The following is a 22577-nucleotide window of genomic DNA, read 5'->3' on the forward strand; positions in this document are numbered from 1 at the left end:
ACTTTGTATAAAAGAGTCTACGCTAATGACGGGACCCAAATTACCCTCTCTTCACGCAGGACATTCTATCCTCTTTGTTTATGGATGTTTACATCTTTCGTTAGGATGCTGATCAGCCAGAGGTCTACTTCTTACACTGAAGACAGTGGGATTTCTTTAAATACTCTCAAAAGTGTTAATTTAACACTGGATCAGTGGGACTCATATATGCTCTGTGAAAGTGTTAAATTTAACACTCCAATCGTTAAATACACCAGTGTATTTGTTGTGTGTTCTGCAGCAGGGAGTTTGTGGTCAGAAGCTTCAGCATCACCGAACGTAATCTTGAGATGAGGCTTCAGCACTGAGTGTAATCTCGATATGTCAGCCCCCCATGTTGTCCTACTATACAAAGCTGCGGTCGGATTTGCTCAGATATTGTGCTCGGCATGGTTGTGCAACATATTTTTTTTTAAACTGAGAAACAGTTAAAGGGGCTATAAGGACAGCAGAAAGCTGAGGAAGTTTGGCTCTGTACCAGCCAAAGGAAACACACGTTCTTTTCATTAATTTATATTTGTGAACTTGGTGAAGTCACTGACCTGTACTACAAGTTTAAAGACATTTTAACTGTGATTAAAAAGCTGGTAAACATAGAAAGCTGTTACAAAAGCTGGTAAACTCTGCCATCTGTTTTCCTATTGGCTATCTTCATTCTCAACACTTCAAGATCAAGAACAAAGTGCGGTGTCCTCCTGTCCTTCTCCACTAAATGATGTAATTTGACTTACATTGACCTGACAATCTACTATAAAACGGTTTAACAAATGTTAACAAACTAGCAAGTAACGTATCATGTGATCGGTTTCCTCTTATTAGCAGCTATTCAAATAATAATAACCATAGAATCAAAAGATAACGACTCAGTGTCATGGAAGTGATTACATTGCCGTGAAAAATAATTTGCCCCTTTCTAATTTTCTCTACTTTTGCATATTGTTGATACCAAATGTTATCAGTTCTTCAACCAAAACCTGATATTTCATAAAGGGAACACGAGTTAACAAATAACACAACAACTACATACTTATTTAATTTATTTAATAAACAAAGTTATTCAACACCCAATGTACCTGTGTGACAAAGTAATTGCCCCCTTACACTCAATAACTGGTTGTGCCATCTTTAGATGCAAATTATTTTTCACGGCACTGTATATTATCACAAATCAAGACACAAAAAACGTAATCCAGTCGCTCGACTACTTGACCTATAATAACCCATGACCTGTAGATAGAATATCATTGTTTTCTTGTAAGAAAGAAGAAAAACATTTTTATCAGAGAACAATTTAAAACAAACACACACACACAAACACACAGACATACTATTCAGAGAAAATTATTTTACAATGCTGTGACTGTCACTGTTATTGAAAACATCTCTATCTAGCCTCTGTTTCCTTGGAGACCAAGGCTGTATCTCATTCTGGGAAAATTACGCCCCTCTCACCTTGTTCTTGCTATCTTCACTAGCTGGTATTTGCGCATAATCTTTCCTGATTAACTGATTATAAACAGACATTGTTTGTAAAACTGCTGGCTTTATTAAAGTGGGAAAGGAACGACTAAGCATATCATTTATTTCTTTATGCTTGTGCTTTCCCCCATTCGGGGAACACATTCTTTGGAATTATTCCGCCACAAACATCTACCTCTTTGAATCATATTGGTTTTTGCTGTAAGGCCTCTTTGGATAAATACATTTTCATGCCAGAAGAACCTGCAGCTCTTGGGAACTGGAGCCTGCGGCTCTTTGTACCCCTGAGGTACAGGTAGAGAATCCAACAAGCTTGCATGGTCTCACATCAGAATTAGGCGTTCTTCCATGTTACTCAAACGTAAAATGTTGAAATTGTTCCAAGCGTCAATTTACGATGTGTTCGAGTTAAGTTTAGGAATTAACTCCAAACTTCTTAAGGTTAGGCATTAACTCTGAATTGCTACGGTAAGGGTTAAGGTTTGGGATAGGCTTAAAACAGAACATATCAAAAACAACAAGCTATTGCTGGATTCGAACATGCAAACTTTGGAATAAGAGGCAGATGCAAGACGCCCATCCACCATCCCTGTCCACTTCTCCCGACATCCTCAGACATGGATGGACTTCGAATACTGACTTGTATCACGGGTGAACTGGCTGAGAATCTCTTAGGGGAAATGTGTGTGGATGGTTGAACAAAGACCTACTGTAACTTCCATTGAATAAGATCCAGGAGTCAACAAGTCAAGCCTTGTTGAACACTTTTCCATTGATATACTGTAATCTATGAAATACAGTACCAGTCAAAAGTTTGGACACACCTACTCATTCAAGGGTTTTTCTTTATTTTTACTATTTTCTACATTTTAAAATAATAGTGAAGACATCAAAACTATGAAATAACACATATGGAATCATGCAGTAAGTGTTACACAAATCAAAATTTATTTTATATTTGAGATTCTTCAAAGTAGACACTAGCCTTGATGACAGCTTTGCACACTCTTGGCATTCTTTCAACCAACTTCATGAGGAAGTCACCTGGAATGCATTTCAATTAACAGGTGTGCCTTTGTGGAACTTCTTTCATCAGTTGTGTTGTGACAAGGTAGGGGTGGTATACAGAAGATAGCCCTATTTGTTAAAAGACTAAGTCCATATTATGGCAAGAACAGCTCAAATAAGCAAAGAGAAAACGACAGTCAATCATTACTTTAAGACATGGTCAGTGCGGAAAATGTCAAGAACTTTGAAAGTTTCTTCAAGTGCAGACGCAAAAACCATCAAGCGCTATGATGAAACTGGCTCTCATGAGGACCGCCACAGGAAAGGAAGACCCAGAGTTACCTCTGCTGCAGAGTATAAATTCATTTAAGTTAACTGCACCTCAGATTACAGCCCAAATAAATGCTTCACACAGTAACAGACACATCTCAACATCAACTGTTCAGAGGAGACTGCATGAATCAGGCCTTCATGGTCAAATTGCTGCAAAGACACCACTACTAAAGGACAACAATAAAAAGAAGAGACTTCCTTGGGCCAAGAAACACGAGCAATGGACATTAGACCGGTGGAAATGTGTCCTTTGGTCTGATGAGTCCAAATTTCAGATTTTTTAAGACTATCATTTGTTTTTCAACAGGACAATGACCCAACACACCTCCAGGCTGTTTAAGGGCTATTTGACCAAGGAGGAGAGTGATGGAGTGCTACATCAGATGACCTGGCTTCCACAATCACCCGACCTCGACCCAATTGAGATGGTTTGGGATGAGTTGGACCGCAGAGTGAAAGAAAAGCAGCCAACAAGTGCTCAGCATATGTGGGAACTCCTTCAAAATTGTTGGAAAAGCATTCCAGGTGAAGCTGGTTGAGAGAATGCCAAGAGTGTGCACAGCTGTCATCAAGGTGGCTACTTTGAAGAATCTACAATCTAAAATATATTTATATTTGTTTAACACTTTTTTTGTTGCTACATGATTCCGTATGTGTTATTTAGTTTTGATGTCTTCACTACTATTCCACAATGTAGAAAATAGTGAAAATAAAGAAAAACCCTTGAATGTGTAGGTGTGTCCAAACTTTTGACTGGTACTGGATATCTCAGATGTAAGTCAGAATAGACTGATTGGAAAACATATATATATTTTTTTTTAAAGCTTTGCGTTGTACCTTTATTCCACAGTTCACATTGGTGGAAACGTTAAAAAATAGGGTGGAACAGTATACCAAAAGAAATATGCTAAAAGAAACTGTAGAAAGTTCACCTTCACAACCAGTGCTTGCTGCTGAGGCTTTGATTAAATCAAATCCTAAAGTATTGAGCAGCATACTAAAATATCTTATTACTAATTGCTCCAAAGAGAGCCCGTCATTAGATAAGAATATGTCATGTCTTATCAAGATGTGGGTGGATTTGATCTCCCACTGTGTAATCGAGCAGGAGACTGCAGAGAATGTCTGACCTTTCTCACTTTTCTCTCTCTCCCCAACCCCTTCTTTCTCTCTCCATACAGTGCGTTTGGGAAGTATTCAGACCCCTTCCCTTTTTCCACATTTTGTTACGTTACAGCCTTATTCTAAAATGGATTTAGACATTTTTGCAAATGAAAAAAAAAAAAAATAATGAAATTACCTTATTTACATAAGCATTCAGACCCTTTGCTATGAGACTCGAAATTGAGCTCATGTGCATCCTGTTTCCATTCCATTCATCCTTGAGATGTTTCTACACCTTGATTCAATTGATTGGTCATGATTTGGAAAGGCACACACCGCTCTATATACAGTGCATTCAGAAAGTATTCAGACCCCTTGGCTTTTCCCCATTTTGTTATGTTACAGCCTTATTCTAAAATGAAATTAAATCGTTTTTCCTCTCATCAATCTACATACAATACCCCATATTGAAAAAGCAAAAACAGGTTTTTATAAATGTTTGCACATTTATTAAATATAAAAAACTGAAATATCACATTTACATTATTCAGTATTCAGACCCTTTGCTCAGTACTTTGTTGACGCTCCTTTGGCAGCGATTACAGCCTCGAGTCTCAAGGACATTCAGAGACATGTCCTGAAGCCACTCTTTTGTTGTCTTGGCTGTGTGCTTAGGGTTGTTTTCCTGTTGGAAGGTGAACCTTCACCCCAGTCTGAGGTCCTGAGCGCTCTGGAGCAGGTTTTCATCAATGATCTCTCTGTACTTGCTCCGTTAGGCTTTCCCAGTGCATGTCAGAGCAAAAACCAAGCCATGAGGTCGAAGGAATTGTCCATAGAGCTCCGAGACAGGATTGTGTCGAGGCACAGATCTGGGGGAGGGTATTAAAAAATATCTGCAGCATTGAAGGTCCCCAAGAACACAGTGGCCTCCATCATTCTTAAATCGAAAACGTTTGGAACCTCCAAGACTCTTCCTAGAGCTGGCCGCCCAGCCAAACTGAGCAATCGGGGTAGAAGGGCCTTGGTCAGGGAGGTGACCAAGAATCCAATGGTCGCTCTGACAGAGCTTCAGAGTTCCAATGTACCTAATGTTTTGTACAGTAGGTGTATATATATATATATATATATATTTCTCCTTATCCCTTTCTCTCTCTCCCCTATCTCTCTCTGTCTTTCTTCCAGGCATCGGAGCTGGGCATGCTGTCCGTCTACTACACCTACATCTTCACCTCGCTGGTAAGGAGATGGGGCCTGCTGCTGCTACTCGCTAATGGAAATTGATGATGTTGGTAACACTTTGCACTAATGGTCCTGTAGAGATGATTCATATCGGCCTGATTGATGACTCATTAATGGGATGCTGGAGCCCATGTTTTCCTCTTCCTCTCACCCAGTTGCTCGGATCCCCATGTATTTATGTGCCACTTGGTGCTGGGGGGCAAGAGAGGGGGGAATCATTGTGGAGAATGATGATCCACACCCTCAATTTCCTAAAGAGAGAGAGCGATCACTCAACGAAGCATCATACAGCACCATCCCCACAGGAAGAAGAGACCACTCGTTATTTATGTAATGCTCTTTCAACATTCAGTTAATCATCACCTGTCCATGCATCGTCCCCAACGTAGCAATATTCCCTTGAAATTACACACACACGCACTGCTCGGCTGATCCTTCTCAACAAACGGCAGCTTTTGATTATGCCTATTTTCAACATGTAAAGAATACTGTTCGCTATACTTCCAAGTAATCAGGGAAGGGAGTCAGATCACTTTATTCTGATCCCACATAGAGGAGTGTATTGGAGGGTCTATCTTTGACAGGTAGCGTGAGTAATTATCCATTCCTTTTATGTTGGGGGTGGGGTGAATGATTTGGGGGGGGAGATGCCCCCTTAGCAATGCCTACCATGCTGCATGAAAAAGCATTCCCCACTCTCTTGAGCACTATGTTTTGACATTACCACAGTGTTTAAGTACTTTTTTTAAAATGTGCTTTTAAAATATATGGTGGCTGGCCCAAATCAGAAAATGTTTAAACATTTTGCAACGGAAAATTAAAATGAGCGTGTCTTATTGGAAAATGGTGCTCCCGAGTGGCACTGCAGTCTAAGGCACTGCATCTCAGTGATAGAGGCATCACTACAGACACCCTGGTTCGATTCCAGGCTGTATCACAACCGGCCGTGATTGGGAGTCCCATAGGGCGGCGCACAATTGGCCCTGCATCATCCGGGTTTGGCCGGTGTAGGCCGTCCTTGTAAATAAGAACTTGTTCTTAACTGACTTGCTTAGTTAAAAACAGGTTAAATGTAAAAACAAACAAAAAAAAACCATTTAATTGAACACGTCCAGGGTAGTCCCTCCCTATTTCAGTCCGTTTTCTTCCAGTCGGTTTCTAATGAACACAACCCTGATGTGTAACGTAGGTGTCAGTGCTGGTGCCTGTGATGGCAGGCCGAATGGCTGTGGGGCACTGTAAGAAATTAAATCCCATGTCCCAGATAGTGCAGCAGCCCAATTTGTGCATCGGCTGGGGGAGTAGACATTTGTCATTTGTCACTAGCTTAGATGTGGTGATAGGACAATTTTGTGATCAGCCGCTCCAGAGGATGAGAGATAGTCACTCCTCACATCCTCTGTGTTATATCTTTCTATATATCATCTCTCTCTAGCTCTGTCTGTCTCTCTCCATCTCTATCTCTATCTGTCTGTCTCTTTCTCTGTCTCTGTCTCCGTCTCTCTCACTATCACATCCCTGACTGTCACCTGCACCTACAATGAGCTGTCTGGGAAGTTGGAACGTATTCAAATTGATATGTGTGGTAGCTAATCCAGAGATCTTAACAGATACAGTGGGTCTCATTTGGATGCAACACATTTGTGAGTTTAAATTACTGAAGCTGTGAATAGTTTTTAATTCATTAAGATTAACCAAGGTATTCATAAGTAACATCCTGGAATGCAGTCATCCAAATTTGAACCATAATCCACACTTTAGATGTTTTTTTGACTCAGTAACAATCAGACTACAATTGTCATAATGCTTTGAAACATAGTTAACATTTACTCCTAATTAAAAAGTAATATTGTACTGAAAATGGCACAATGAGCAATGTGTGTCTGAGCAATCTGTTATATAGTACCAGTCAAAAGTTTAGACACACCTACTCATTCAAGGGTTTTTCTTTATTTTGACTATTTTCTACATTGTAGAATAGTAGTGAAGACATCAAAACAATGAAATAACACATATGGAATCATATAGTAACCATAAAAGTGTTAAACAAATCAAAATATATTTGATGTTTGAGATTCTTCAAAGCAGCCACCCTTTGCCTTGATGACAGTTTTGCACACTGTTGGCATTCTCTCAACCAGCTTCACCTGTAATGCTTTTCCAACTGTCTTGAAGAAGTTTCCACATATGCTGAGCACTTGTTGGCTGCTTTTCATAGTTTTGATGTCTTCACTATTATTCTACAATATAGAAAATAGTAAAAATAAAGAAAAACCATGGAATGAGTAGGTGTGTCCAAACGTTTGACTGGTACTGTATATACAGTTGAAGTCGGAAGTTTACATACACTTAGGTTGGAGTCGTTAAAACTCGTTTTTCAACCATTCCACACATTTCTTGTTAACAAACTATAGTTTTGGCAAGTCGGTTAGGACATCTACTTTGTGCATGACACAAGTCATTTTTCCAACAATTGTTTACAGATAGATTATCTCACTTATAATTCACTGTATCACAATTCCAGTGAGTCAGAAGTTTACATACACTAAGTTGACTGTGCCTTCAAACAGCTTGGAACATTCCAGAAAATGATGTCATGGCTTTAGAAGCTTCTGATAGGCTAATTGACATAATTTGAGTCAATTGACCGTGTGCCTGTGGATGTATTTCAAGGCCTACCTTTAAACTCAGTGCCTCTTTGCTTGACATCATGGGAAACTCAAAAGAAATCAGTCAAGAAAGACCTCAGAAAGAAAATTGTAGACCTCCACAAGTCTGGTTCATCCTTGGGAGCAATTTGCAAATGCCTGAAGGTACAAAGTTAATCTGTACAAACAATAGTACGCAAGTATAAACACCATGGGACCACGCAGCCGTCATTTAACTCTACTAGACATTATTCTAACAAATACCCCCCATAAATACACAGCCGTGGGGTTTTTGCAAATGATATCAGTGACCACTGCCCTATTGCTTGTATTAGAGATACCAGGCTGAAACACTCTGATCCCTGTATAATCTCTAAGAGAAATTATAAACATTTCTCACAGCAAGCTTTTATCCTTGACTTATATCACTCTGAGTTTTTATCCACTTGCTGCTTTCTGGACCCGGTTTTAGCCCTTGCTTTTTTCTCTTCTATTTTTATCTCTATGTCTGATAAACATGCCCCGCTTAAGAATCACAGAGTAAGAAATCGAACCAGTTCTTGGTTCTCTCCTGAATTGTCAGGTCTTTTCCTGCAAAAGAATCGGGCCTGGGCCTTGGCGAGGAAAACAGGTACTCCAGCTGATTGGCTGTTTTTTAGGCAATTGAGAAATAAATATACTGCAGCTGTCAAAAAGGCAAAATCAAATGACTTCCTTAATGCTATGACAGATTCTGCAGGAGATCCTGCAAAATTCTGGAAAACCGTTAATTCACTGAAACGGGGGAATTCTGCTGTTTCTCTTCCTAAGCAAATTACCTCAGACTCCTGTGTTCTAAGTGAAAAAAATTATATTTGTGATGCTTTTAATAAGCATTTCATCTCTGCTGGTTTTTTATTTGAAAGTGGCCATTGTGGTACTGGCCAGTTAGTTGATTTTTCGTCTTGCTTTTCAACCGTTACTCTGAAAAATGGTAACCCTGTTTTTAGTTTCCAGAAAATAACCGAAGCAGAGGTTCTAGCTGCCCTGTGTGCCATTGATACTAAGAAATCCTTAGGCGATGACAATTTACACCCGTACTTACTTAAGTGTGCTGCACCTATCATTGCTGGTTCAGTGACACACATTTTTAATCTAACATTAAGCACAGGTAATATCCCTAAGGTGTGGAAAGCAGCTTTTGTTCTGCCATTACATAAGGGAGGTGACGGTAGTGATTTGGATAATTATCGACCCATCTCTAGGCTCCCTTGTCTGGCAAAGATCCTAGAATCTATAGTCAACAAACAGTTACAATCTTTTCTTTCCGCTAACAGTATTCTTAGCACCAATCAATCTGGTTTTAGATCTAAACACAGTACCACATCGGCCACTATGCTTGTTATAAATGATATTGCAAATGCCTTAGATGATAGAAAGCACTGTGCTGCGTTGTTTGTAGATTTGTCAAAAGCTTTTGACACTGTAGAAGACCATGCTATCCTTTTGAGCAAGCTGTCATCTATAGGACTGGGCACTGATGCCTGCCGATGGTTTTATGACTATCTTAAAGATAGAACTCAGGCCGTCATGGTCGACGGGGTCAAGTCTGACCCCTTACAGTTACTTAAAGGGGTCCCTCAGGGTTCAATAATTGGCCCACTATTGTTCTCACTTTATATAAACAACATTGGTGATGATGTCAGATATTGTAAATTCCATTTATATGCAGATGACACAGTGATGTACTCTATTGCTCCAACAGCGGACCAAGCTTTAATGCAGTTGGAGTCTGATTTTAGGATAGTACAGGGGTCTCTTTTACAGCATAAACTTGTTTTAAACGCTACAAAAACAAATGTCATATTTTTTTCTTGGTCTAAACTCTCAGTTAGAAACACTTTTGTAATCACTAGCTTGGATGGTATTCAAATCAAACAGGTCTCTGCATATAAATACTTGGGGGTATGGTTAGATGATAGGCTTTCTTTAAAAAAACATGTTACTGAATTGGGAAAAAAGCTCAAATTCAAGATAGGGTTTCTTTACAGAAACAGGGCTTGTCTGTCCTCTGTAAATAGAAAACAAATTGTGCAGGCTACTTTTATGTCCGTTTTAGATTATGGTGATATTATCTATATGCATGCATCGGCAAACACGTTAAAACCACTGGATGCTATTTACCATTGTACACTCAGGTTTATCACGGGTGATAGTTACAAAACTCATCACTGTATCCTATATCAGCATGTGGGTTGGGCCTCTCTATCTGTGAGGCGAGAGCAACATGCTCTCTTGTTTATTTATAAAGCACTTCTTTTAAAACTACCTCCATATATATCATCATTAATTTCCACTAGATATATTAATTTTAAAACCAGATCACAGATGTGGATTACATTAGAGACTCCTGCGGTCTCCACAGTTGGGTAGGACTGCCTTCAGTTCCTTTGCACCTTATTTATGGAACAAACTGCAGATCCAACTTAAGTTAGACACTCTGGTGTCCCTTGCCCATTTCAAAAATGTTATGGAGGATCAATATGATGTTGTCTGTGATTGTTTCTGTTGAATTGTGTCTTTGTTTTGTATGTTTGAAATGTTCTTGTCTGTATGCCTAAAACTGTACATGTCAACATGTTTACACAGGGCACAGCCGTAAAAGAGATCCAGTTCTCAGTCTGTTTTACCTGTTAAAATAAAGATTTAAAAAAATTAAAAAATTCCGCTTAGGAGGAGACGTGTTCTGTCTCCTAGAGATCAACGTACTTTGGAGCGAAAAGTGAAAATCAATCCCAGCAAAGGGCCTTGTGAAGATGCTGGAGGAAACAGGTATAAAAGTATCTATGTCCACAGCAAAACGAGTCCTATATCGACATAACTTGAAAGGCTGCTCAGCAAGGAAGAAGCCACTGCTCCAAAACCGCCATAAAAAAGCCAGACTACGGTTTGCAACTGCACATTGGGACAAAGATCGTACTTTTTGGAGAAATGTCCTCTGGTCTGATGAAACAAAAATAGAACTGTTTGGCCATAATGACCATTGTTATCTTTGGAGGAAAAAGGGGGAGGCTTGCAAGCCGAATAACACCATCCCAACCGTGAAGCATGGGGGTGGCAGCATCATTTAGTGGGGGTGCTTTGCTGCAGAAGGGACTGGTGCACTTCACAAAATAGATGGCATCATGAGGAAGGACAATTATGTGGATATATTGAAGCTTCATCTCAAGACATCAGTCAGGAAGTTAAAGCTTGGTCACAAATGGGTCTTCCAAATGGACAATGACCCCAAGCATACTTCCAAAGTTGTGGCAAAATGGCTTAAGGACAACAAAGTCAAGGTATTGGAGTGGCCATCACAAAGCCCTGACCTCAATCCAATGGATAATTTGTGGGCAGAACTGAAAAAGCGAGTGCGAGCAAGGAGGCCTACCAGCCTGACTCAGTTACACCAGCTCTGTCAGGAGGAATGGGCCAAAATTCATTTACATTACATTTACATTTAAGTCATTTAGCAGACGCTCTTATCCAGAGCGACTTACAAATTGGTGCATTCACCTTATGATATCCAGTGGAACAACCACTTTACAATAGTGCATCTAAATCTTTTAAGGGGGGGAGGTTAGAAGGATTACTTTATCCTATCCTAGGTATTCCTTAAAGAGGTGGGGTTTCAGGTGTCTCCGGAAGGTGGTGATTGACTCCGCTGTCCTGGCGTCGTGAGGGAGCTTGTTCCACCATTGGGGTGTCAGAGCAGCGAACAGTTTTGACTGGGCTGAGCGGGAACTGTGCTTCCTTAGAGGTAGGGGGGCCAGCAGGCCAGAGGTGGATGAACGCAGTGCCCTTGTTTGGGTGTAGGGCCTGATCAGAGCCTGAAGGTATGGAGGTGCCGTTCCCTTCACAGCTCCGTAGGCAATCACCATGGTCTTGTAGCGGATGCGAGCTTCAACTGGAAGCCAGTGGAGAGAGCGGAGGAGCGGGGTGACGTGAGAGAACTTGGGAAGGTTGAACACCAGACGGGCTGCGGCGTTCTGGATGAGTTGTAGGGGTTTAATGGCACAGGCAGGGAGCCCAACCAACAGCGAGTTGCAGTAATCCAGACGGGAGATGACAAGTGCCTGGATTAGGACCTGCGTCGCTTCCAGTGTGAGGCAGGGTCGTACTCTGCGAATGTTGTAGAGCATGAACCTACAGGATCGGGTCACCGCCTTGATGTTAGTGGAGAATGACAGGGTGTTGTCCAGGTTCACGCCAAGGTTCTTAGCACTCTGGGAGGAGGACACAAGGGAGTTGTCAACCGTGATGGCGAGATCATGGAACGGGCAGTCCTTCCCCGGGAGGAAGAGCAGCTCCGTCTTGCCGAGGTTCAGCTTGAGGTGGTGATCCGTCATCCACACTGATATGTCTGACAGACATGCAGAGATGCGATTCGCCGCCTGGTTATCAGAAGGGGGAAAGGAGAAGATTAATTGTGTGTCGTCTGCATAGCAATGATAGGAGAGACCATGTGAGGATATGACAGAGCCAAGTGACTTGGTGTATAGCGAGAATAGGAGAGGGCCTAGAACAGAGCCCTGGGGGACACCAGTGGTGAGAGCGCATGGTGCGGAGACAGATTCTCGCCACGCCACCTGGTAGAAGCGACCTGTCAGGTAGGACGCAATCCAAGCGTGGGCCGCGCCGGAGATGCCCAACTCGGAGAGGGTGGAGAGGAGGATCTGATGGTTCACAGTATCAAAGGCAGCAGATAGGTCTAGAAGGATGAGAGCAGAGGAGAGAGAGTTAGCTTTAGCAGTGCGGAGAGCCTCCGTGACACAGAGAAGAGCAGTCTCAGTTGAATGCCCAGTCTTGAAATTCACCCAACTTATTGTGGGAAGCTTGTGGAAGGCTACCCGAAACATTTGACCCAAGTTAAACAATTTAAAGACAATGCTACCAAATACTAATTGAGTATATGTAAACTTCTGAACAACTGGGAATGTGATGAAAGTAATAAAAGCTGAAATAAATAATTCTCTCTACTATTATTCTGACATTTCACATTCTTAAAATAAAGTGGTGATCCTAACTGACCTAAGACAGAGAATTTTTACTTGGATTAAAAAACTGAGTTTAAATGTATTTGGCTAAGGTGTATGTAAACTTCCGACTTCAACTATATATATATATGAATCTGCTTACAGAAATGGAGTTACAGTTAAATGGAGTTCAGTTGGCTAGTTTTAATGGTAAGTGAACAACGAACAGCTTTACTTGTCTTTAATTGTAGTTTCCTGTTATGTATGCCATCCATGAGAGCTATAAAGGAATGGTTGCTCTGTGATTTGTACGTGCAATAACTCCTAAATCATCTATTTAAGCCTTGTGCCGGTCACTGATGGTTAACCTGGGAAGTTACTCCTTGTATTGTCTGATTCGTCTCCAAGCACCACGCTGAGTAGTAGAGATACATCTCGTTTTCAGGAGAAAGATTCAGATTAGGTTTAGTGTAATGTATTTTCCTAGCCATGTACAGTACTCACGTTCATTGCCAATATGTAACCATCGATGATGACTCATTTGTCAGTTTCTGTTGACATTGTGAATCCAAATGCCAATGTGAGGTGGCAGGGAATCAACAACCAATATATTGTACAATTCAAAAGCTTATAAGGGATTTTCCTTCTAAGAATGATGACATTTTCATTCACCTCGGGTTTTAATAGTACGAGCAACCATGCAGAACATTAATCAACCATCCACTTTGTTACACAGCCAACACATTCTACCAATGATCATTTTCATTCACCTACTCATTCATAATCTTAAGAAGGATCATGCAGAACATTTATCTATGCAACACAGTAGGCTTGTAACACTGAAATCAGTCCCCCTCCCATGAGCCTGTGTATTCCCATCAGGTATCACATCTCCCCCTGCTTTACCCAGCATGCTCCTCTCTTCCTCTGACATCACCATACATCTGCAGCCGGAGCGCTAGCCCTTTGACACACACTGTGACAAATGACCTGACACTCCATTTGTGTGCCTAATTTGTTTCCTCAAATCATCTCAAGATATGGCTCATAAAAAAGGGGGGCACTCTGCAAATTACTTCTGAAACAGGATTCTGGTGTCACTTTTCAGGGATTCAAGGATAATATTTATCTTGATGTTTGTTTTGCTTTGTTTGTCTCGGTTGTTTGTTTCCTAAGTGCAGTCATTCAGAGATGCGATGCTGGCTGATTGATTAAGGAGTGCGCTGGGAGGAGATTGCAGCAGCCATTCCTATTCTTCTTACTGTCTCTCTGTCTGTCATGGCCATGTTGTTTTAGAGGATTACAGACGAGCTCCTCAGAGGACAATGGAACATAACTTACAACCCATTGATAGAGACCCAATGAGCAGCATCGTCTTGTCCAACATCATATTTGCCTGTATCTTTGGGTGTGTGGGGGTGGTGTTTGTGTACAAGTTAAGTACCTCAAATCCCCAACATTTTGCAAATGAACTCAACAGACTTATTTTCATGTGTGCGCGCCTGTCGGCGTCAGTGTGCGTGTGCGTGTGTGTGTGTGTGTGTGTGTGTGTGTGTGTGTGTGTGTGTGTGTGTGTGCGCGCGCGCATACGTGACTTGTGGACCTTGGCAGGGTCATTGAAACCGAGGATCATTGAGTGGCAGTGCTGTGAGTAGCTGCTAATACTGTGGAAATGAAAAAGGGCAGCTGAAACTGTGGGAGAGGGATCCATGTCCACTCAAATAACATCAACTTGAGTTTTCTACATTGACTCTCCACATTTTCCTCCATGGGGGTTCCGTATTGAGAGAGGCTTAGGTAAGGTTATAGGAAAGGAGCCATGGAGGAGGTTAATCCAGTGGAATCAGTTCAGTCAGTAGACATGATTCTCGCACACGCACACACACACACACACACACACACACACACACACACACACACACACACACACACTTTTACCATCCCTCCCTCGTTCTCTGATAGTAACTCCTTGGTGTTTCTAATGTTTTGTACACTCAGTGTATGTGTCACTTAAAGACAGGCCAGTCGATGAGTTATTACTGTCCCCGGGGCCAGGGAGATGGATGAGGGAGAATGACCATCAATGAGAAATCATTACGGGTAATGCGCTTGGATGTATGCCGCCCAGGGGAGAGCGATGAATTCTTTCACTGTGAATTCCTTCATTAACACATCAGCCCAGATAGCCAGCTTATTATGAGACGGACCATGTGTTCCCTCGCAACATTAATTTACCTTTCCTGCCTCCGAAGGATAGGGGCCACGCCGTCCGGAAAGTAATGAATAATCAAGAAACAATCACTTCAGTTAATGATGCAGTTGGAATTAGTCTGGCAAGGTAGTGGAGAAAGGAGTTGCGAACAGGCTGCGTTAATGAGCACCTATCTGTGCGGTTTGCGGTTTACGAGCCATTACAGTAGTGTTGTCTACTTAGCATCAGCCGACAACAGTTTGAGCCTTAATGTAAACTCGGCACTGTCATTCAAAGTGAAAAGTTATTAAAATACATTTTTGATTTTGAAGTAAGTGGCTTTGAGCGGCTGTCCAGGAGAGCCACAGCATTTTGAGCAGCGCTCCCCTTGCTAATTTCTTCATAGCCTATAACGATGGCAGACCTCATAGACCTTTCCTCACCTATATGTAGAGAGAATCGTCCATATTCACTTTCCTGCCCTCCCCCATTTGGTGTGTGGGTGTATATGCGTGTGCATGCGTGTGTGCATCAGAGTGATTTGTGCCCTCCAATTCAAACTACTCGTCAAGATTGAATAAATCACGTCAGGTTATGCACAGCGCCTCGTCTTCCGTCAGCAAGATGCCTAATGTCCTTTGAAGGTTAGGCGCGCATGGCTTGGTTAACATATATTAAGCCCGTCGCCTAGCGGGGGCCATTTTCTTCCTGTTTGTTTTGTTCTTCATGTTTTATTTCCTCGCCACACACCCATGATCTCTCTTGTCAAAGCTGTTATTTTCATGCGTCCATGCTTGAGGAAGAGCTGACGGTGTATCTCGCTGTCACACACACGCATGCATTTATGCACACCCAAACACACAGAGGAGAGGGATGGCAGGGTGGCCTTGCCGCCTGCTTATCTACCACTGCCGGGAAGAAGGCTATGTACTGTATAACAGCCAGTGGCATAGTGTCGTGACACAACATGTGCACATGCAGGCACACAAATCTCTCTCTCTCTCTCTCTCTCTCTCTCTCTCTCTCTCTCTCTCTCTCTCACACTCACCTGCGTTTTTTGGGGCTTGCTGGGAACCTTTGTGCACTGAGCAATGGTTGGTTTTAACTTCTGAAGCATTGCTGAGGATTTTCTTTAAAGAGCAACATGAAAAGGGCCCATATGCCATCAGTATGAGTTAGAATAAAAATCAATAGAATAAATAGTGTAAATAGGATCATTTTGGTTATAAATTCAGTCTCATCCAAAACAGAGATTTGCAAGATGATTGGAAAAAATGTTATGTCACAGAATGAAGGGTACCTTGAATTTTTATTGGATTGGGTATATTTTAATCCTGCCTACATGCCCACAGCTGGCAGCAAACAAGTAATCATAAATTCGAAGCACAACTGCATGCGACTGATCGTAATGCCCATGGTCAATTTGGTTTGACATCCGATATTCCTATGGGGCTAGTTAGAGACCATCAGTAAATTACACAATGTACTATAAATTGTAGAAATTAATTTACAAATATTAAAAGAATTTAATGAGACAACTAAAATATAGTCCCATTTACATTGTGTAATTTACTGATGGTCTCTAACTAGCCCCAGAGATAGGCTATCCAATGTCAAATCAATTTTGCCACGGCCGCACACCAGCCGGCTGAAGTTAATTGGCAAAATATTTTGGCTAGCTAGCCTAGGCAACTTCAAGGCAAGACCTGGTTAGACTGTTTCAAGTTATCTATAAAGGTGAGTGACTGTAGCTGTGTACTGTTTTGGCAAAGTGAATGTACAGACCGCTTGCCACGTGCAAACACACACACAGAAGAGAGACACCCACATTACCCCCCCCCAAGACAACTCTCATTTGGCTTTAGTCATGGCTGCTGCGTTTCTTAATGACCAAGCCGAAAAATGAGGCCAAATCAAGAAGTTCAGCCCCCCTTTAATAGTTAATCCCCATTATGTGTTTGGCATTAAAGTTTCCCTGCGTTTCTTCTGTGCCTTCTTGGGACTTGGCTTCGCCATGCTTCCTGATTTGTATTATTTTTGTGAACAGTCAGTGTCATCTCTGCAGTATGATTGGTTGAAGTTTGTGTTGAAATATGCCAATATAGTCCAGATGAAATTTGTATTTATCTCACTCTCACTCTCTCCTCTCTTTTTCTCTCTCTCACTCTTTCTTTCTCTCTTTCTCTCTCTCACCCTCACCATTTTTCTCTCTCTTTCACACGTACACTCTCGTTATCTTCCCCTCTAACTCACACACTCACATAGTTAGTACAAATACAGTGTACAGAGACAATTCACACGTGTATCAGCTTGCTGGTCTTTGAAACCTATACTGTCCATAGCGATTACAAGAAGTAGCACTGATCATTACAATATGACAGACATTATATAAAAATATTGAATAAAACTGGTTCAACATACATTGCGCTGCATATTCAAATGTTACTCATCTCGTCTTTTTGAATGTTACTGTGTTTGCTCACAGCACAGTGTTTGCGAGAGGAAAATGTCGCCCGTAGAGCAATTCTCTAACACCAGCTTGACTGAACGGTGGATTACAAAAAAAACACAACACCACGTCTCTGTTGTCTCTATGACTACATGCCATTTAAGACTCCCAAACCTTGCCATTCAAAATGCTTTAAAAGTCATTCCACTGTGACACCCAAAATTATTTGGGATTTAATTAATTCCTGACAAACAGCTTATGTAAAGTTCATATTTCCGTGTTTAGACACAGAGTTTGAGAATCAGCCAACTGAGTAATAGAAAAGTTAAAAGGCTACATGGAAAGGTGACAACAGAGAGAGGAGCCTCTCGTCAGAATATAAAGTATGTCATTATTTTGTCATATGCTAATGCTGGCATGATGTGTTCACTTAAGCATTGCTTCCTTGTACTCAAGGGGGAAGATTACTCTGCATTGTTGTCAGTGCAGATAAAATCCAGCCAGGGGGCGAAATGCATTTATGGGGCAATGTGACAGAGATACAAATGTTTTTCTTAAATGGAGACAAACCATTTAGCACCTAACTTTACTGCTTCCTCTTAAACTTTTTAGTTTATGTCTGAAGTCAGCAAGACAATTGATTACTGTGTGTCGCCCTCATTGCAGCTCTCTTTCTCTCTCCCCTGTGCAAATGTCTTCATGGCTCAGTGTTGATAGCATTGCCTGCTATAGCATCCCGTTCCCCCCGTCAGAGGCATTTCCTTTATGCCCTTTACATACAGTTATGTTCTATTATGACTGTAATTCTCCATATACAGTATAATGCCTGTAAATGCCCCAGAGCAGGGATGGGCAACTCCAGTCCTTGGGGGGCCTGATTGGTGTCAATCTTTTGCTTCATCTGACTCCAATAATCAACTAATCATAATCTTCAGTTTAAAATGCAATTAGTTTAATCAGCTGTGTTAGATAAGGATGGGGAAAAGTGTGACACCACTCTGGCCCCCGAGAGTGCGCGTCCGTGCGTGTGCTCGCACGAGTGTGCGTGCATTCACTTTCCAAATGGTGTGTGTCTGTGCGTGTGCGTGGGTGGGTAAGTGCATACGTGTGTGTGTGTATTCACTTATTCAAATGGAGCTTGTTAATTAGTATTGAAAACTGTGGAAAAGCTGGATGCTTTTACTTCTTACTTTACTTTGTAAATCAAAAACCCTCTAAATCAGCGGCGGCCCTTGTTGCGTGACCCTTCTTCCCACATTTCATTCTCTTTGAAATGGAGTCTCTCTATTAAATGGTCTGTCTTATGCCAAGAGCTAGCTACGCTTTTGTGTTACCGCTCCTTCAGCTTTTACTTCAGAACCATTAGCGATGTTTACGCTTGCATCGCCAACCTCTTGGCTACTTGGCTTACATGAATTGGCATAATGGAGCTCTCATTTTGACATATTACTGTATTGTAATTATCACTCGTCTCTGCCAAGGCGAACAATCTGGTCGATAAATAATTATCTTTAACTGATAATAGAGAGAACGGTACTGGCAGTGTGACCTTGTCTAGGTCTGTGTTGGATCTATCTCAAATCAAAAGGTGTTTGTGTTGTCTGATGGGGGATGGGGGTGAGAGCAGAAGACTCATTTCCGTTTGATCCAACGGACAAATAAAGTTGTGTTGTATCAGTTTCATCTGAAACTGTTGAATACCTGGCATCATCAGCAGCAGCCATTTCCTTGGCCAGGGCGAAATAACCTCCTCTCCTCGGTATTCATCAGCCTGTCTTGTCCATACCGTAGGTGACAAAGTGTTGCAGGGCTCGGTCCAGAGTATCAGGGGAGTCACTTGGCCTCCAGAGATCGATAGCAAGCGCTCAGGGCTCACTAAAATGAGTGTTTAGCTCCTCTCTCATTTCCATCGGCTCTGTGAGATTAACCCTGCTGTCTTGTCTCGTCTGAGTCCAACCCACATGCTGTGAGGCTCATCTCTCACATACCACCAGACGAGACGACCTCAGGCAATCTTTGGCGTGAACCCAGTGCCGCAAAAGTACAAGATTTGTCATCCATATTTCAGTGTTTTCTGTCTCGCCGCAAATTGTCTCTGTGTTTAGGATTCCTTACCTCAGAGCTTTTCATACAGAGAGCAGCATTAATTTGTAATTGGAGTGGAATAGTTCCTTTTTTATAGTATTTCTCGCTTGGGTTTTCTGTTTCTTTTGCCTTGTTCCACCGGGATTGGAGACAGGATGGAGATAGTGTAAAAAAAAATATATATATATATAAATAAATAAATTGCAGTTCATATTTTCAGCATACTGTATGCTGTACTCCGCAAAATTCATGGAGATTGCGGCCTTGTCCACTTCTAGATTTTTCAGGAGATCATGTTTCTTCCGCCTTACAAATGGGCTATTATTGTTGCAGGCTCAGCCATAATTCTCTGAATAATGGATCCGAGAGCGGTCATTTATATAATTAACACTCAGCAGAAAAGTCTACTTGTTTTTGATATATGCCCCTATTAAACAATTTCAAATAAAGGTAATACATCAACTCCCACTGTGCTGCGCTGAGATGTACAGTAATAGAAGCATTGCATGCATAATTTCCGTCATCTCCTATGAACCCACAGGAATATGATACTGTATTACTCTCATAGCTTACGTCCCAAATAGCACCCTATTCCCTTAATAGTACACATATTTTGACCATGGGGCACATAGGGAATAGGGTGTCATTTGGGACTGATCCATAGATACCAATTTTTACTGTTGACAATTCCAGTATTACCTCCATATATAATGAGTGTGAGAGCTGTGCTGAAATGTAGGGACGCTCCTTACTCCCCAGTCTTTGTAATTAAGAGGCAGCAGGACGCTTTGGAGCCACTGACTGAATTTACATGGCAATTGATATGAGCATGAAATGACTTATTGCCCAAAACACTGCGTGAACATTCCAGCTATTAGTGTAATCACTGTGCCACTAGAATTGGATTTCATTATTGCACACAGACAGAGCTGCCTGGGATGAGAAGGCATTACCGTCTTCTTCCACCGTACAAAAGGATATAATTAATTGATATTGTATCATTGGGAAAATTAATATGCCAATTTAAAGATATGATACAATATCAGGAGGCACTGGAGCTCTTGGTATTGCGCTCCAGTGGTGTCTTTGGATTGATTAGGCATAGGATGGATTTCTCTTTCCCATTTAGCTTATCAGACATTCTTCTCATCCAGAAACCAGGAGGATGTTCCATGAGGGACCATCGTCATCACCATCAGCATCCTCAAGCTCCAGATCTGATTACCGTCAACTTCCTCCAGTAGCTTCGATCACCAGCAAAGTTTGCCGTTTTAAGTGGTTGTTTTTCTTCCCATGCAGTGCCTTTCTGTTGTACAGGAACACCTATGTGAGAATGTTGTTCATTGTTCAACACCATAGTGCCCACAAAGCTCATCACTAAGCTAAGGACACTGGGACTAAAAGGTGTTGTCGTACCCCCTTCAAAACGGTCTTGGTTTGTTTGGACCGTGATAATTTGTTTGTGATGTGGACACCAAGGAACATGAAACTCTCGACCCGCTCCACTTCAGTCCTGTCGATGTTAATGGGGGCCTGTTCGGCCCTCCTTTTCCTATAGTCCACAATCAGCTCCTTTGTCTTGCTCACATTGAGGGAGAGGTTGTTGTCCTGGCGTCTCTAACCTCCTCTCTATAGGCTGTCTCATCGTTGTCGGTGATCAGGCCTACCACTGTTGTCGTCAGCAAACTTAATGAAGGTGTTGGAGCTTGGCCACGCAGTCACGGGTGAACAGGGAGTACAGGAGAGGACTAAGTACACACCCCTGAGGGGCCCCAGTGTTGAGGATCAGCATGGCAGATATGTTGTTTCCTACCCTTATCACCTGGGGGCATCCCATCAGGAAGTCCAGGATCCAGTTGCAGCGGGAGGTGTTTAGTCCCAGTGTCCTTAGCTTAGTGATGAGCTTTGTGGGCACTATGGTGTTGAACACTGAGCTGGTTTTCAATTTTCTTTGTGCTAGCTTCTTACTCTGCGTTAGCTTCTTGACATTGAGCTGTACTGCTTGCTAATGCTTACATCCTTTTTTATGTTAACTTCTTGACATTGCTGCTGTTATACAATTAGCCTCTCAAGATGTACAGTTTATAGAACACAATCCTATGTGCATGCTGAAATGTAGTCTAATTCTATCTTGGAGTATGCTTGGATGCTCCTGGAGCTTAGATTATGCAAGCTCACTATAATCTTGACACTTCCATCCTATTTGAGAAAACTAGATCAATGGAAACAGGGACAAGTCTGAGTTTCCTTCAAAATAAGGTTAGATTTTGTGTGTTTGCTTATTAGCAAACATAGCTTAGCAAGTACAGTATGTCACACAAAGGGTCCTTACTAATGGAAGATTACCTGACAGGCATTGAAATTGTGTTAGATTCTATATATTTACAAAAACATTTGTTTGTTAGCAAGTTTGCTCAGCATTACAAAACAAATCGTTTTTGATAGATTGCAGGAGAAGGAGTCTAGCTGTGTGGCCCCTGTTGGTGGGCCCCAAGCAGCTGTGTGAGTGTGTGTGTGGTCCCTGACAGTGCACAACAGTAAGGTAACAGCCAGGTCTCTGGGGAGCTCATTATTCAGCTCTCAGCTTGGATACACCACAACAAACAGAATGTGGGAGAGTTTTTTGTGTGTAGGCTTGTGCCTGCCTGTCTGAGGCGCGCATGCATTTGTCTGCATGCATGCGTGTGTCTGTTAGTCTGCCTGTGTTATTAAGAGAGTCCAGGAGGTGCTAGCAGGTGAACAGCGGGTTGGCCCAGCTCCTCGTTTCTGATTGATCTCCAGGTGACAGGCTGTGTCAGGGGGCCCATCGCCAGCCTGTCAGCACCTCACCCAGCACCCCTCACTGGCTGCCAGGGACTGTCGCGGGGCAGCTGGAGGCCACCGGGGCCAGCCCCTCTCTCACACTTACTCTCTGTCTTTATGCTGCTCTTTATGCAAGCAGGGATGTGTGTACGATTGTGTGTGTGACTGTGAGGGGGTGGGAGGGGGTTGTGGGTCAGGTAAGG

General features: G+C 42.0%; 1 protein-coding gene across 2 annotated transcripts in view; it reads left to right on the forward strand.

Annotated features, from left to right (window-relative positions):
- The window catches only part of grik4 (glutamate receptor, ionotropic, kainate 4), a 444499-nt gene that overhangs the window by 340794 nt on the left and 81128 nt on the right, over positions 1-22577 (forward strand). For both annotated transcript variants that reach the window (XM_014213630.2, XM_014213632.2), the window contains one exon: positions 5146-5199. In XM_014213630.2, the coding sequence (XP_014069105.1) occupies positions 5146-5199 (54 nt within the window). The remainder of the gene's footprint in view (positions 1-5145; positions 5200-22577) is intronic.

Source organism: Salmo salar, chromosome ssa09 (genome assembly GCF_905237065.1).
Source record: "Salmo salar chromosome ssa09, Ssal_v3.1, whole genome shotgun sequence".
Taxonomy (NCBI): Eukaryota; Metazoa; Chordata; class Actinopteri; order Salmoniformes; family Salmonidae; genus Salmo; species Salmo salar.